The sequence below is a fragment of the Paralichthys olivaceus genome, chromosome 2 (assembly GCF_024713975.1).
Source record: "Paralichthys olivaceus isolate ysfri-2021 chromosome 2, ASM2471397v2, whole genome shotgun sequence".
NCBI lineage: Eukaryota > Metazoa > Chordata > Actinopteri > Pleuronectiformes > Paralichthyidae > Paralichthys > Paralichthys olivaceus.
The window spans coordinates 8494434-8509582 of NC_091094.1; the positions used below are offsets into that span (position 1 = coordinate 8494434).

At 40.7% G+C, this 15149-nt stretch overlaps 1 protein-coding gene across 4 annotated transcripts in view; it reads left to right on the forward strand.

Moving 5' to 3' along the window:
• asic1b (acid-sensing (proton-gated) ion channel 1b) overlaps positions 1 to 12697 on the forward strand; it is a 143660-nt gene extending 130963 nt beyond the window's left edge. For all 4 annotated transcript variants that reach the window (XM_069534136.1, XM_020096845.2, XM_020096843.2 and 1 more), the window contains 7 exons: positions 3089 to 3239; positions 4106 to 4162; positions 4693 to 4846; positions 8868 to 8959; positions 9245 to 9324; positions 10509 to 10610; positions 11285 to 12697. In XM_069534136.1, the coding sequence (XP_069390237.1) occupies positions 3089 to 3239; positions 4106 to 4162; positions 4693 to 4846; positions 8868 to 8959; positions 9245 to 9324; positions 10509 to 10610; positions 11285 to 11380 (732 nt within the window). In that variant the 3' untranslated portion in view covers positions 11381 to 12697. The remainder of the gene's footprint in view (positions 1 to 3088; positions 3240 to 4105; positions 4163 to 4692; positions 4847 to 8867; positions 8960 to 9244; positions 9325 to 10508; positions 10611 to 11284) is intronic.
• Positions 12698 to 15149: the final 2452 nt, after the last annotated feature.

Sequence of the window (15149 nt, forward strand, 5' to 3'; positions counted from 1 at the left end):
AAGCAAAGATTAAAGAAAAAACAAAAATACAAACAATTCAACCCAAAAACTGAACAAAGATTGTTTTTTGAGAATTTTATTTTTTCCTCCTTCCTAACCCATTCATCATGTCACTGGCTCTCACACTATTCTTCTGATTGGAGGGGCTAAGGCATGAAGGGTAGGAAGCACTGGACTTAAATATGCAACCAGTTTCAAGAATACCACCATTTACACATAGTTGCATCAGTATTAAACTCATGACTTCATTTATCTCTAACATGAGAAATCCTTCTGCAGATTTTCCATAAAGACTCATTATTCTTATCATATTTTAATGAACTTTACCATAAAAGAGTTTTTATTAAGTAATATTTTGAATCCAGAACCTATTTGTGATGGATCATTTTACCAACGTTGTATTGATACTATTAGTTTTACTTGAATGTAGTGATTCCTTAATATGGATTTACCTGAGTGGGATTCACTGTATGTGCGTCAGACCGAGCTACAGATCACAGTAACACACTTGTCACTGGACCCGGTCACAGTCTCTGTTGGACTCCAGGGAATTGAAGCGTGCCTCCCCACATTGTAAGCGTTGCAATATCAGCACTATGCTGTGATTTCAAGGGCAAACACTTCTCCACTTTCAAGGATAAGAGGCTAAAAAACACTATTTTGGCTGCCAATCAATCCTGCGTTTCTCATCACCTGAGGCTCATCAATAACCTGGAAATGGAAGCAACAGCTACTATTTCTTTTTTTAATGTGATGGAGGTTGAAAAGACTGTTTTGATTGCTGGAAATCGAATGCTGAGCCTCCAGTGTTATACCACCAATCCCACAGTGCGAGAAAATGTTGGTGTTTGTGGGGCCCCTTGGGGACCTTGGCCCCATGTGCAGTTTGCTTAGTTACACACCTGGGGCTCTTAAAATTACTAAGAAACTTTCCCCTGTTAGTTTGTAGAACTCCGTCCTGCAAATTTTATTCTTTTAAAATGTGAATAATCCTGCAGGGCATGATGGCGATCCTGCAGCCAGACAAATCATATACTATGACCCCTGATATGCTCCAAACCATGCAAAATGAATAGAGGAGGGAAAAGGGATGAATTTGTGAGAGATCTCAGTCCTTCCACGTCCACACCACTTGTGAGTGTGTTCCAGTGTCGACGCGCTGCAGCAGGATTTTGCATGCTGCCAATGTCGCCTCTGTAGGAGACTGTCCCTCTTTGTTTTTCTCTTTCTCGCAGGCTCCTTCACTTTTTCCGTCTCTAACATTCATTATAATTCCTGTAATACTGTTACTCTCTTTTTAATGTGATTCTCCACCTCTCTCTCTCTCGCTCCTCTCCTCGTTTTCTATATTTATTTATTTATTTCATTGGCTGGCAGGCTCATTCTTCATTAATGTAATGCAGTTTGGCCACATTTATTCTATTCTGTGCTTCAGCAGTCCTGTAGTGTTTCCTCCCAATTAACATATTAAGCAACAACTTCAAAATGTTTCCTCACCCAGCACCTCTCCGTTCTCCTGTTCTGATGTCCACTGAGTCATGCTGTCTTTCTCCTTCTACCTTTTACCCTTTCCTTTTTGCGCTCCCTCGCTCAGTTAATGTAGGGGGCGACTTGAGGTCGCAGTCTTTCCATGATTTGTTTTCATCATCATGGTTGTTAAACAGCTAAAAGCACACTAAAATGTCATTAAATCTCTCATGTCAGATTCACATTTTGTGCATGCAGAATGAAGCTTTTGCAGAAGTTTAATCAGAGGGAAGTAATGTCGCCACTTGGTGGTTTGGGCCGGCCGAGTTGGGCTTTAGAGAATGCAAAGAAATCGAAATTGCGACCTCTGGGCGCGAGAGATCCATTATCAAGTTATATGGTTCCACCAGTTTGTCCAATCCATGTGACGAGCTGAATAAATTCGTAAGTAGCAATTATTGATTAACACATTTTCCCAGCACTGATGGCTTTTATGTTTTATTTGACATTGGCAAATGTCCTTTATGTGAAAAACAGCAGAGGAATCATTAAAGTCTCCTGATTAGATTGGAGTTGGAGATATCTGGTGTTCTTGAGCACGCTGTAGCGTACATCTGCATTCATGTGTATGAATACTGTATGTGCTTGTTGAACATTGCCGTGGGTTATTAGTAACCAAATCCAGTATTTGACGCACATGGCTGCCTCCTGCACTCCAGTACAAATTGTAAAACGCAGTTCCCTAAATGACAACAGTGGCCTTTAATTTATTGCCGTGTGAGCACTCAGTGATGCACTGTTTGGACTGATGAGATGAAAACACACAGGCTTTTTATTTTATATAGCTTCTTACTTCCTTTCATGCGGCAAATTTTGCCCTTCTGTTTTTTATTTCCAGTAAGACAGCTGAAATGTGAATGATAACTAATATTGTAAAATGATGCCTGCGTATCTTGCAACTTCAAGATTCACTGAGGTTTTGTTCAAAGTTCGAGGTACATTTATTTTTCAGAGTAAAAATAAGAGTCCGAAAATTAAATTTACAGGACGAAAGTACAAATATGAAAACATTCTATGAGTTCGGAAAAATTAAAAACTGTATAGTGGCCTGATGGCTGCAAAATTCTTTGGTATAAAATCTGAAATGAACATCTGTCAAGTCTCCACCTCCTGCAGTTGTACAAAATTGAAGCTAAAATATTCTGGATACAGGTGCTGCAATTTCATGTTGTCAGTCTTTATAAATCGTCAGTGATCAAAACACAAGCAACATGGTACAGCGCTTTGCACTGTAGAGAATCTGTTGAGAGTGAAACCTGAGAACACCACAGCCGATTCAGTTCCTGCATGAAGAGTGGGCTGCACAATGACAGCACCGAGTGAGACTAGGAATAGGAGAAGCGTAGGAGAGAAGCTCCCACAATAAGCACCACTGCACACATGTATTTACCATGGAGGAAGATGAGATTCACTTTCTGTGCCAAGTACAGTAAATGTGTAATAAGTAGAGTAACAAGTTTATCTTCATATTGACAAAACGTCTGAGGTCAAATGGTTTTAACAGGGCACAGATAAGGTGTGTTTTATAATTAAAGTGGTTTTGCTCCTGTCTCTCTCTCAGCTGACGTACCTGCCTCCACCGTGGGGCGACTGCAAGGCCACGGCGATGGACTCTGACTTCTTCAGCAGTTACAGCATCACAGCCTGTCGCATCGACTGCGAGACCCGATACCTGGTGGAGAACTGCAACTGCAGGATGGTCCACATGCCCGGTAGGCCCCAGAGGAAGCATCTCATCTCTGGTTGTGTATATTTCTATATTTGTTTAAGATCCACATTGTCTGCAGTTGTGGCTGGAAGTCCTGTCATTTGAACAACTCTTGAGCTTTTTGTCAGCGACTGCAGATAATCAGATTCTTTCACACTCCAGCGAATCGGAAAACTCAACTATTTTCACTTTGTGTTTATGCTGTGATTGCAGCTGGAGCTCGCCGTCTACCCTCTGCACTTAATCACTGTGTGGTATCTGAGATGGCAAATTGAAAAGGGCTTTGGCTCAGAGGAAACATTTAGATTTAGCCTCCGTTAACCTTCACTCTCCTGTCCAATGAGTGTTAATGTCTCTATCCTCAATCACCGGCACTTTGAGCAGCGTGTTGCATGTAGAGAGCCAGACAATCTGACTGTGTGATCATCAGGATTAGCTGCTACCTTACAATGATTGTGCAGTTGATTAATGCAGTTAAAATCCTGTGTAGATTATGCTGCGCTCCTATTCATCTCTCATATCTCCATGTCAGAACGAACCAAAACACAGAGCATCAATGCAGAGGCGAACTAATTCACTCAACATCAAGGACATCAAGGTCTTTTTCCTCCATGTTGGACAGGGATGGCTCAGAGAGACAGAAAGGGTGATGGACACTAATGAGAAGCAGTAAAAGTACAAAAAAAAAATTTAAATCAATTAAGAGATGAGATCAAGGATGTAACATCCCATCATGATAAGGAGAGTAATCACAGCGTGTGGCAGAATTCATTATAAGCACAGACCTCCTTGTCGTTTTTGCATCTTCTTACACTCGCTCCTTCTTTTTGTTCGGACTGTGAACACTGTCTCTTTTCTGCCTGTCCTCAGGAGATGCCCCGTACTGCACCCCGGAGCAGTACAAAGAGTGTGCAGATCCCGCCTTGGGTAAGGAGATAACCCAGCATGCTGCATGTGTGTGTGTGTGTGTGTCTGTGCTGTGTGTGTTCATTGTGCTGCCTATGGCCCCTTGCTCAGAGCCTCTGATCCAGGTTGATAACAGACAATATGTTCAGCCCGATGGTGGCCGTTCTCAAATAGTCTCTGTCAGGCCTGGAACTAAGACTCTGCTTTTCAAACTCCCCTGTCTCTCCATGAGCTGATACATTTCAGGTTTTTTATGTGTGTTACCTGTTTTTTCTTTTTCTTTGATTGACTTGTAATCTCATGACGCTGTCTGTTGTGTTGGCCTGTGGCTGCTGCTGCTGCTCGCTCCTCCTCTGTCGTTGCATGTCCTCTATCTTTTTGTGTTTCTTATAAGAGTCTCTCGGGCCTCAACTCTCAAAGTTTTCTTTGATGCCTCTCGCTCTGCTGGCATTTTGTTTGTCATCCTGGGGTGACAACAAATCTATATGTCCCTATGGCTGCTACCTTTCAATCTCTACTTCTCTCTCTTCCTCCCTGTCCACTTCGTTTAGACTTTCTTGTTGAGAGGGATAATGACTACTGCGTGTGCGAGACCCCGTGCAACTTGACGCGCTTCGGTAAAGAGATGTCCTTTGTCAAGATACCCAGCAAAGCCTCAGCCAAGTATCTTGCCAAGAAATTCAACAAGACAGAGCAGTACATAGCGTAAGTCACTGATTTTATGTCTTATTTGTCCTTTGACTGTCCTTTTTTTATAACACTTCACTTTTTTATTCCATTTTCCACATAATCAACTTGGTGCTGTTCAGTACAACCAGTCTAGTATTGCTGGCTGCTGAGCTACTTCACATGAAGCAGTTTGAAGAATAAATGTCTGTCAGTGTTATATATATATCATTTTTTGGTTTGGGCAGGAATTCATTATTACCATTCATCAAATTTCACTGCAGTTTTTGTTTTTTAAAACGTGTCCAAATAAATTATTGCAATTGCAAACAGCAGAAGGCAAACTCATTGTATTTTACAGCAATTCTATTATTTTCATGGGACTTTTCATATATTTGCTGAATTTATTATGTACACCTGGCTAGAACTAATACAACACATCTGAAATGAATCCCTCCTCTAATGTTCAATTTTTATTGAAACTGTTTTATAGAGGGGATGAGTCAGACCTATGGCAGTTTTAGAGGATGTGGCTTGTGGTGCTGTTGAGTTGCATTATCCAGAGATGAGATCTGTTATATCACCTCCCCATCACTGGACACAGTAATAGAAATGCCTGCAACCAGCTCCAGTCATCACAATAATCATACAGGTGAATCATCACCCTGATGAAACAGTTTCCAAATGAACTGAACATGATGCCTGTCCCGAAGGTCAGATGTACTACAGGACTGTTGTACCAGGCTTTCTTGGTTGTAGTAAGTTGTACTTAGTAAATACAAATACTTTCCCTTCAGCCTCAATACGTAGCCCTACTTTATATTTGTGCCAGCTTCCTTTGTCTCCTTATAATTTTCTTTGTTGTTTCTCAATCTGTATTTCAAAAGAATAGAAAAAGGCAAGTTTCTTTGTGCAGCACATTTCAACAAAAAGGCAATTTGAAGTGCTTTACATAGATTATAAAAGGCATCATGTCACATTGTAAAAGCAACAAAAGACAACACAAAAAAAGATGCTTTTAAAAAGAAATTCAAAAGAGTAACACATATAATAGAATAAATGTCACAAGAAATAAAAGAGTGAAAATAACAGTGCAGTGTAAGAGATGAGTATTTATTTGATTCTAGAGGAAAACAACAGAGGTGTTAGCATTGATTTTAAAGAACTAAGAAGTGTAGCAGACCTGCAGTTCCCTACATGTGGAGCATAAAACCTGAATGCTGCTTCTTTATGTTTAGTTTTGACTCTGGGGACAGAAAGCAGACGTGCTGCAGACGACCTGAGGGGCCAGGATGGTTCATAATATAGCAGGAGATCAGAAATGTATTTTGGCCCAAAACCATTCAGTGCTTTATAAACCAACAGCAGGATTTGGAAGGAAATTCTCATGTTCACACATTTACAGAAAATCTGCTTTAAAGACTCCTCCCCTCCTAAAGCAAAGCTTAAGTATTTAATTATCATCCATCTAGAAGAATTTATATTAAATTAATGACATTTTATGAACGGTGCAGCTCTTAAATCATCACATAATGAACTAGAATGGCTCTCCATAGAGCGTATACCTCTGCCAAGGCCCAACTGTCCCTTTACATTCAATCAAGCTGCAACAAATCACACACTCATAGATATCAGTCCCCTAAATATGCCCATACATTTTTTCATGGAGATTCATGTATTCCCTGTCTAGTCAGTGATAATGTTGAAAAACAAGGGATCTCACAGTTCTAAATAACCTGTGCCAACCTTTTCTTGTGACATGTCCCATCCCTCCACCTGTTAGTGGAAATCCATTCAGTAGTAGAATCAAACAAATGGACAAGAGGGAAAACATTACCTCCTCGGTGGATGGCCTACTTTTCATGTTGTTTCCAGGCTCGATTGTAGAAAATTGTAAAACAGCAGTGAAATGAATTCAAGAGAATTTATAGGAGTGAAAAAGAACCATAGTTGACTTCTGCTGTCAGTCCCCTCCCCTCACTGAATCCCTGCTAAGCCACACAGTGGTAATCTGGTAATTCTCAGACGTGCTCCTGGTCTCGATCGGGATGCACTAAGGCTAAAACCTGTGTGTTACCATCGTTTTAATCGGATTAAACCTCTTTATCACACAAACAGCTTCAGAGCCGCATTGTTGTTCTCTCAATACACAAGGTCGTGTCATCTATGTCAGTCACCAGCTAGACAAGAAGGAAAAGAGTTCACAAAGCCAAGTCACATTTTCTATAAGATTGATCTCAAGTGTGTGTTTGCTCGAAGGCTGCACAGTAACTGCTGTAACCAGTTCACTCAACTCAAACCTGCAGTTTCTCATTGAGATAAGGAAATAGAAAATGCAGCTTCCAGTCAAAGATTAACTTAATCAGCCAAGCACTGAGTGTGTCTTTGCCAAATCTACTGAACAGCTCAAAGTAGTTCAGGGAAATGAGGAGACGATACAGCAGTTGAATTGCTTGTGTTTTTGTTTTTGGCATTGCACCACATGTATTCAGAGCGATGCACAAACCTTCCGCCTCTACCTTCTGAAGGTTTTCCCTGTGCACAGATGTGAGTTCATCCAGTCAATTTTTTTCTGATTGGCTATATTTCTAAGCGAGTGTTTACCGGTGTGAAACTGACGTCTGTGGCAGTGAACTGTCTTTTCCCCCGGGACTCACAACCACACAGCATGATGGGCTGTGGATAGAAGCTCTGATCAGATGTATTACATGTTATTCACTCACAGTACGAACAGCTTACAGCAAGAAAACATCGTTCATACTGTAACATGACATCTCACATAGAAGGGCCTGTATGAATCATAAGAAACACTCAGGAATCATCAGTGATAACAACACACACTTAGAACCAGGACCACTTGTTCCCCAGGGGGTAACTCTTTGTTCCCATCGGGGTAAATAAAACATTTTAGGAGCTTTAAGTGAGAAGTCTAAAACATAGACTGTTTAAAAAGATGGATGACATGACAACTCCCCAAATAGCGAGGTCAAATCATCTATATCGTCCCCTGGTGGCTGACTGCAGTACAGGTCATAAACCCAGCCTCCTCCATGTTAGTGGAATGAACCAAACTGTAAAATCAAAGTACACGTTTCATTCTTTTTTTTTTCAAAGTAGTTTTTTCTCAGTTCAGTAGTTGTCATCACTGATGTTCAAGTGCTCATTTTCCAGTAAGTTTGGTTCCAATTCTTCATTTGATGCAATAAAAATGTTGAATAAATTCATGATTGACAGCTGAAACTGAGTCATGATTGGTTGAGTGTGTATATCTCTACAATTTGCATAAAGTGCTGGATGAATGTTTAAAATTCAGTCGATAAATAATTCAAATGTTTTTTACAAGATGTGAATAAATAGCTGAGCTATAGTGAAAAGCAGTTGAAACAGCTAAAAGTAAGAAAATATATAGCATATGTAAAATAATAAATAAGTGTAATGAACTGATGAAATAATAAATACATGTAAATAGTTCCAATAGTTAACAGGATTAATGGTTGAAATCCCAAAACGATAATCAATAAACAGCTGAAAATAACACTGGGCCTTGTGTGTTCTCCATCTCTGCATTATCGGATATAATTTGCATTTCATTTGGAGACTGACAGTTAATCATGATCAACTTGACTGAAATATAAGCAGTAGAACAGCGTACCAAGCACAAAAAAGAAAGTACAAAGTCAATTCAATGTCTTGATCTCAACTGCAATGGGGTGTGGAGTCAGCCTCAGCCCTCAGAGGATATTCAGGAATCTAAATAACAGACTGCTGTGCCCTGGGACTTTAAACTAATCCAATCCTTTTTCCTTTCTGCTGAAGTCACAAGTTTAAACTTTAACATGGTAAATAATCAACAGCTCTCATCCTTTCCCTTGTATTCCTCAACGATCAGGCCCACCTCTGGGAAATTGGTAAGTGGCAGCAGGTTATTTGCTAAACCTGATGCGTCTCCTCAGCTGTTGTTGCAGAATCACCAGTCTTCCTCTTTCCCTTAGAACTCTGATAAAAAATAAAACCTGAGACATTAGATAATGTGACTAATGTCTTCCCGCTCTGTTTGCAGTGATAACATTCTGGTGCTGGATATCTACTTTGAAGCACTGAACTACGAGACCATTGAACAAAAGAAAGCCTATGAATTGGCTGGCCTTCTGGGTAAGAAACTGTCGAGTGTTTTCTTGGGGATAATTTGCAGTATGCAACGAGGCAGAGGCTTTTTTCAAGGTGACAGTCACACAAAGACTTGTGTCGTCATTGTGGCTTTTCATTTTAAAGCCTATGTACATTTTCATGAACTTTCCATTTAACTCCACTTCATATATCAGCAAATATCTGTACTTTCTACTCCAACATATTTACACTACATTGCTTTATATGTTCAGATAGATTTTTTTTCTGATCCAGCAGTGAACAGGTAACATGTGTTATTCATCCTTCCAGGTGACATTGGAGGTCAGATGGGTCTTTTCATCGGAGCCAGCATCCTCACCATCCTTGAACTCTTCGACTATCTTTATGAGGTAGAAGATCTCTAAAGCCTCTTGGATAAAAAGGGAAATCTGTGATATAGTCAAATGTTGTTACACAACAGCTGGAGCTGGACATTTGTCTTCCACACTTTGCATGATGGGAGCAGACACTGTTTGTTTCATTTTGTATTCGTCCAGTATTGGACTGACAGTTTTTTCACACCATTACGTGTTTTTGTGCACATGACTAACGCCGTCCTTCACAAGTCTGCACCTCATCTCTGTGACGTTCTCGCATCTTAGCCGCGGCAACACTGAATACATTAACATTTTGGATGTATTATGTTTTAGATTAGTCAGGATGTCTCTGTCAGTTCTCGTTAGGGTTACCCTGGGTTGTGTGGTTCCTCTTTACTTTCTCTTTTACCAGAGACTTTTTTTGTGTCTGTTAATCCTGATTTAAGCTGCGGGAGATGGACAGAATGAAAGGCAGCACTAGCTCATGTGCAGGAGAAACATGTTTGCAGATGCTTAAAATTTATCTCATTTGAGTTTCAGCCTTCTCGATCCTTCAGTCTGGTTCTGTAATATGTAAAGTAGCAAAAGGGAGAGGGCATTTGAATGCTCTCCAAAATCACAAGGAAGTAGTGTGCCACTCAGAGAGTGCATGTCTCTGCCAGGGCTAATGCCCCATCTTACCATGTGAAGGAAAGTGGGGGAAAAAAATACTGGATCCGCCAGTTTATCCAGATCTGCTCTGAAGTTTACTGAGTTCTTCCTAGGGTCATTCCCCACCCCTACACAAAATCTCTTGGAAATCAGTTTTTGCATAATCCTGCAGCCAGACGGATAAACAACTGCAGATGAAACTGGAATAACCCTCAGTAGAGCACATACCGCTGCCAAGGCCCAATAGTCTCCTTAAACGCACCAAAGTCCCCTGAATTTGACAATATTTTTTTCATCATTAATTATTCCCTGGGAAGTTTGTGAAAATATGTAATGTAATATATGAAAATAAATTCCCGGAGCCAGGTTCTTCTATGACCCATATCACATCTTTCCATCAAGTTTCATGGAAATCTGTTCAGTTGTTTTTGCATAATCTTACGGAAAAAAACAACACTGAAACCACCAAAGACTCAAACAGAATAGAAAACATAACCTCGCTGGCAGAGGCAATAATGTGTTTTGATCCCAGAAGGTCAGTGATGTTTGTGCTTGCCTATTTTCAGGTGATCAAGTACAAGATGTGCCGCTGCGTGAAGAAGAAACACAAAGGCCACAACAACAATGACAGGGGAGCTGTGCTGAGCCTGGATGATGTGAAACGCCATGTCAGTAGGCAGCTGCTAAGTACTTTCACTGTGTCTCACTGACCTGCTCTGACAGGGGCACACTCTCGCCTTTGTCTTCACTGGTCTCCGCTGTAGCCGGAGTGAAGGAGGTGGTGATGGAGGGAAGGGAGAAGCAAACGAAAGAGTCGAGGGAGAGACGAAGGAATTCGGGAGGAGGAAAAGACCTAAGAGACATGAAAAGGGATAGAAAAGGCAATTGGGAGAGAGAGGAGTAGGAGAGTGGAAAGTGGCTTGAATTTAATCGAAGCTGGGGGACAGGAGCAGCAGGGACAGTCTGGAATTAGAGCTTTAGAAGGTGTGACAGCTCACTTATTTCCCAGTGTAAATGCAGCAAGATCACTTTAATTATAAGTCAGAGCCCGAGCACAGAAGGGCAACTCCTAATCTGAGCTGCTCTCATGACGTCCCATCCCTTACCTTCATTATTTCCATTATTTTTCTGTGTAGTTGTCATGAATTTGTTTCCTCTTGCCCTGCGTGTTGCTCGTGTAATATGTTTTTCTGACTCAAATTAGTTCTGGATGTGATGCCACCTCCTCTGCGCTTTTTCCTTCCCTTTATCTCACCGCTTCCTCCTCTACTGATCATTTCTCTCGCCTGTCTTCCTCTGCCTCTGTCTTCCATCTTACCTCTGTGCGTTCTTTCGTTGTCAGGCTCCTTGCGAGAACCTGCGTACACCATCAACGTATCCTGGCAACATGCTACCTCATCACCCGGGCCAGAGTAACTTTGAAGACTTCACTTGCTGAGCAGACCCCGAGGTGGAGCATCAAAGTGCGTGTTATGCAACCAAAGCCAACCACACAACAAGAACTATCCATAACGGGGGAAGTGCGAGGAACTGATATACGAAGTCGAAACAGAGGCACTTTGTTTTCTTAGAAACAGAGGACAAATCAAAAACGTCGAAGAAACTTTCACCTGAGGCCAAGTGGAGGAGGATATCCCAAATATAAATCTGTCAGTTAACTCTTCTGTCTCTGTGTTTTCCTCTGGAATACTGCCGCAAAGGATGCTCATGGAGGAACCTTGCCAACATGGACCTCTCTTTCAAAAGACAAAAAAATGTAGAAAAATAAATGAATAAGGGAAAATGTACAGTTATCTCAGCATTATCAGATAAAAGAGCCCCCATGCCTTTATATCAACACAGCAGCACACGACAGTTTCACATGACACTGGCCTGCTGGTGGGACAAACATCCATACTGCTTACTCCACTGTACATGTAGCAACATCTGTAACTGTTGCTCTCCATGAAACAGCAGCTGGACTTTGTGTAGTTTGTTTGCGAATGTATCTATGTTCACAGTGAGTGTAGTCAGGTGTGTGGGGCGGGGTACTTTCAGGGGGGTCGTGGCGGCAGTGGTAGTGGTAGAGTTTGCATCATCTACCATTTAAACCTGTACTGGTGAAGATTTCAGGTCTCATCATGTAAATGCATGCTTGTATTTGTCCAGTGCATGTTTTTTAATTTCTTTTTTTTATTTTGAACATACATATAATTACCGAGTTTGCCTCAATGATAGACATATGATACATCCCATGTATGTTTCCATGTGTGTGCGTGTGTGTGTGTGCCAACATCAGTACCTGAGCAGGTACAGTGAAACTCTGTTGATTTTGCAACTGGATGAGCTGCAGTTAATTTAATTTCTCATCATTTTTTCTTTTCATTTTCACATGTGCCAGATGAGTCTTCATCTAACTTCATTTCTTCTTATCTCGACTCCTGGATGAGGTGAGGTCGTTTGTTTTCTAGGAGAGCGGAAATTTTGTGGGGCTGTTAAATTTGATTTCTGTATCTGTGTTGTAGTTGCAAAAGTCTTATCAAAGCACAATATCGCCAGTATGTAGAGGTGACGTAAAAGAAAATGTACTATTCTTCTTGATATATTGTCATATTATTAATATCGTATTGATCCAACAGTTTTTCGGTTGTTTCTTTCTTTCATATAAAACATACTCAGTATTGCCTGATAATCCTGTCTCCATCCTCCAGGTAAAAGCCTGGTCTATTTCGTTATTGCAGCATAAATAAAATGTAAATATCATTTTTGGAAAATTGTTATTCTCATCAGTGAATTTCTTCTCTAAAGCCTTCGTTTAACTTTTTTTGGCAAAGCAATGTATTTTTCTCCACATACTGTGCTGATGTTCATTTGTAATCATGAGTAGCCCTCAGAACATTTGACTGAGGATTCCACACTTGTTACTATCTCTGGTTCCTCCAATCAACTTGTTATCGAGTGTTTTGCTTCATACGACGTTTTCTCTGAATTTAATCAGCATTACATGAAGGGGTTTGAGGGCAGGAGGCTGGTATTAACTAGATATTGCTTATCTGCCTCACCCATTCATTTCTGCTGCAGTTTAACAGCTGCAAGCAACAACATTGGTATTTTCTGAGCCACATGCTCTGGAAATGTAATTAAACTTTTAGCTGCTGTACGACAACGGGATGGATGAAAAATGTCCCGCACAGCCGATACAAATTTTATCAAGATTGTCAATCAACCAGCAGCCGCATATTCTACTTCTTGTGTATGCTACTGTACATCTGGTGCTGCCAAGTGCTTCACTTCTATTGAAAAAGCAGCGTGGTGATGCATGACTCTGTTGGTATTAGAGTCCAGATGTTTGCCCTTAAACACGGTCGGCCTCCGAGATCCTGTGACCTCCTCAGTCAGCTGCACGTGAGTCCGCGGCTACCAGACATTAAGGGTTATTCTAGGATGAGGAGTTTACTTTTGCCTTATCATTTTTTCGTGGTGTCTTTGAATGGGAAACCAAACATCAACATTGTTCATCAAATGTGAGTGTGCATTCATTTTGTATTATTCAGAGGAGAAACCACAGCTGGTAACCACACATTAATATACAAGCGTTAAAGCTCCCAGGAACCAGCTCCAACATCTGATCCAAGACTTTCTTTGGGTGTTTGAAACAATTCATTATTTTCTGTTGTACCTGCCAAGAAGACAAATTAATCCAAAAAAAAATAAAAGTTGATGCTGTTCATTTCCTGCTGGCATTTGTGTCTTTGTCTTGGTGACAGCCTGCATCTCAGAAGATAACAGGCAGGGTCAGAATACAGGAGAGCTGCCTGCCAGTGACAGAAATCCTGCAGAAGATGCTTGTTGCATCCTGATAAGGCTCCACGGGCAAAGCAGGTGGGAGGAGAGTAGACGAACTGAAAATCTGGATTCACAAAGATTTCCACCAGGTAGTTGTTGCTGACAGATCCAGAAGTGAGAGGGTCAGTCCTCTGTGGGTGAGGTTAAACCATGTGCCCTCATTTCACCCTCTAATGCAAACTCCCTCCTCGTTGTCACCTTGTCTGCAGTCGATCTGTGGGCAGTATAGAGACGTGCTACTGTGATGAAATCTGTCCACAACTGTTGTAAATGGTTGTAACACCCTCAGCTAATCACCCCAAGCAGCTGCATGTGATTTACTGGAGGGGTTATATTCATGCAGGGAACTTCTAATGTTTGTTGTTATATTTTAATGAGGGTTGTTTGGAAGATGTCTGTACCCACATCTGTCACTTTAATCAGCCCGTCTGCTGTCACCCATGTGCTCAGACTCAGGGTCTTTGTAGACCAGAGGTATGATTTCCTCCTAATCCTATTATCACATCACATTATCAACATCCACAAGGATATTAAGCTCCTGTTGCACAATCCCTCAATATGCTACACAGTGTATATTATGATTTTCAGTCATTAAATAAACACAAACACAAACTTCATCCAGTTTGGGGTTTCGTGCAGCAGTTAACTTTATCCAGTACAAATGGTTTTCACAAAGAGTTTGTGTTTTTTTAATATGACTGTTCAGTATGTGATTATTTATGACCCAGTGTTAAAGCAGGCTTGTTTCAGTTATAATTGTAACTGTCACATTATAATTGTGTATCCTATGTTCAAAACTACAAGCAGTGTTCTTTCTGCTCCACCACATTTACATGACAGCTTCAGTTACATTGCAGTTATGAATTATCTATTCAAAATCAGTTATCATAGATTAAGATACCCAGCAGGACATAAAGCGGTTGAAATGTACTTCATCTTTATCAGATGCAACACTGAAGGGAAGTACACACATTGCTTCATAGATAACTAGAATTGTGATCAGAGGAGCACATACCTCCATCAAGGTTATTATCTCACAATGTTTATTTATACTACTTTTGCTCAAGTAAACTACTACTACTGAATACTTGTTCCTTCATTGCCCAACACTAGTATACAACACTACACTAACGCTGGGTAAAAATAATTTCAAACAACTCATTGCACATTGATCAGAGATGAATATGACTCAAAGTATGTTCCGTTTAGATGCAGTGCTTTTACATATATAGTATATATATATATATGTACACAATATAATACTGGATCTATAGGCCACAGTACAGAAATAAATATTTAAAGTAAGACTGACACTCCGGCTTGTCTCTGTGCTCTCTCTCCGCCTGCATGTCATGTGATTCACATGAGTGGTATAAATTTAT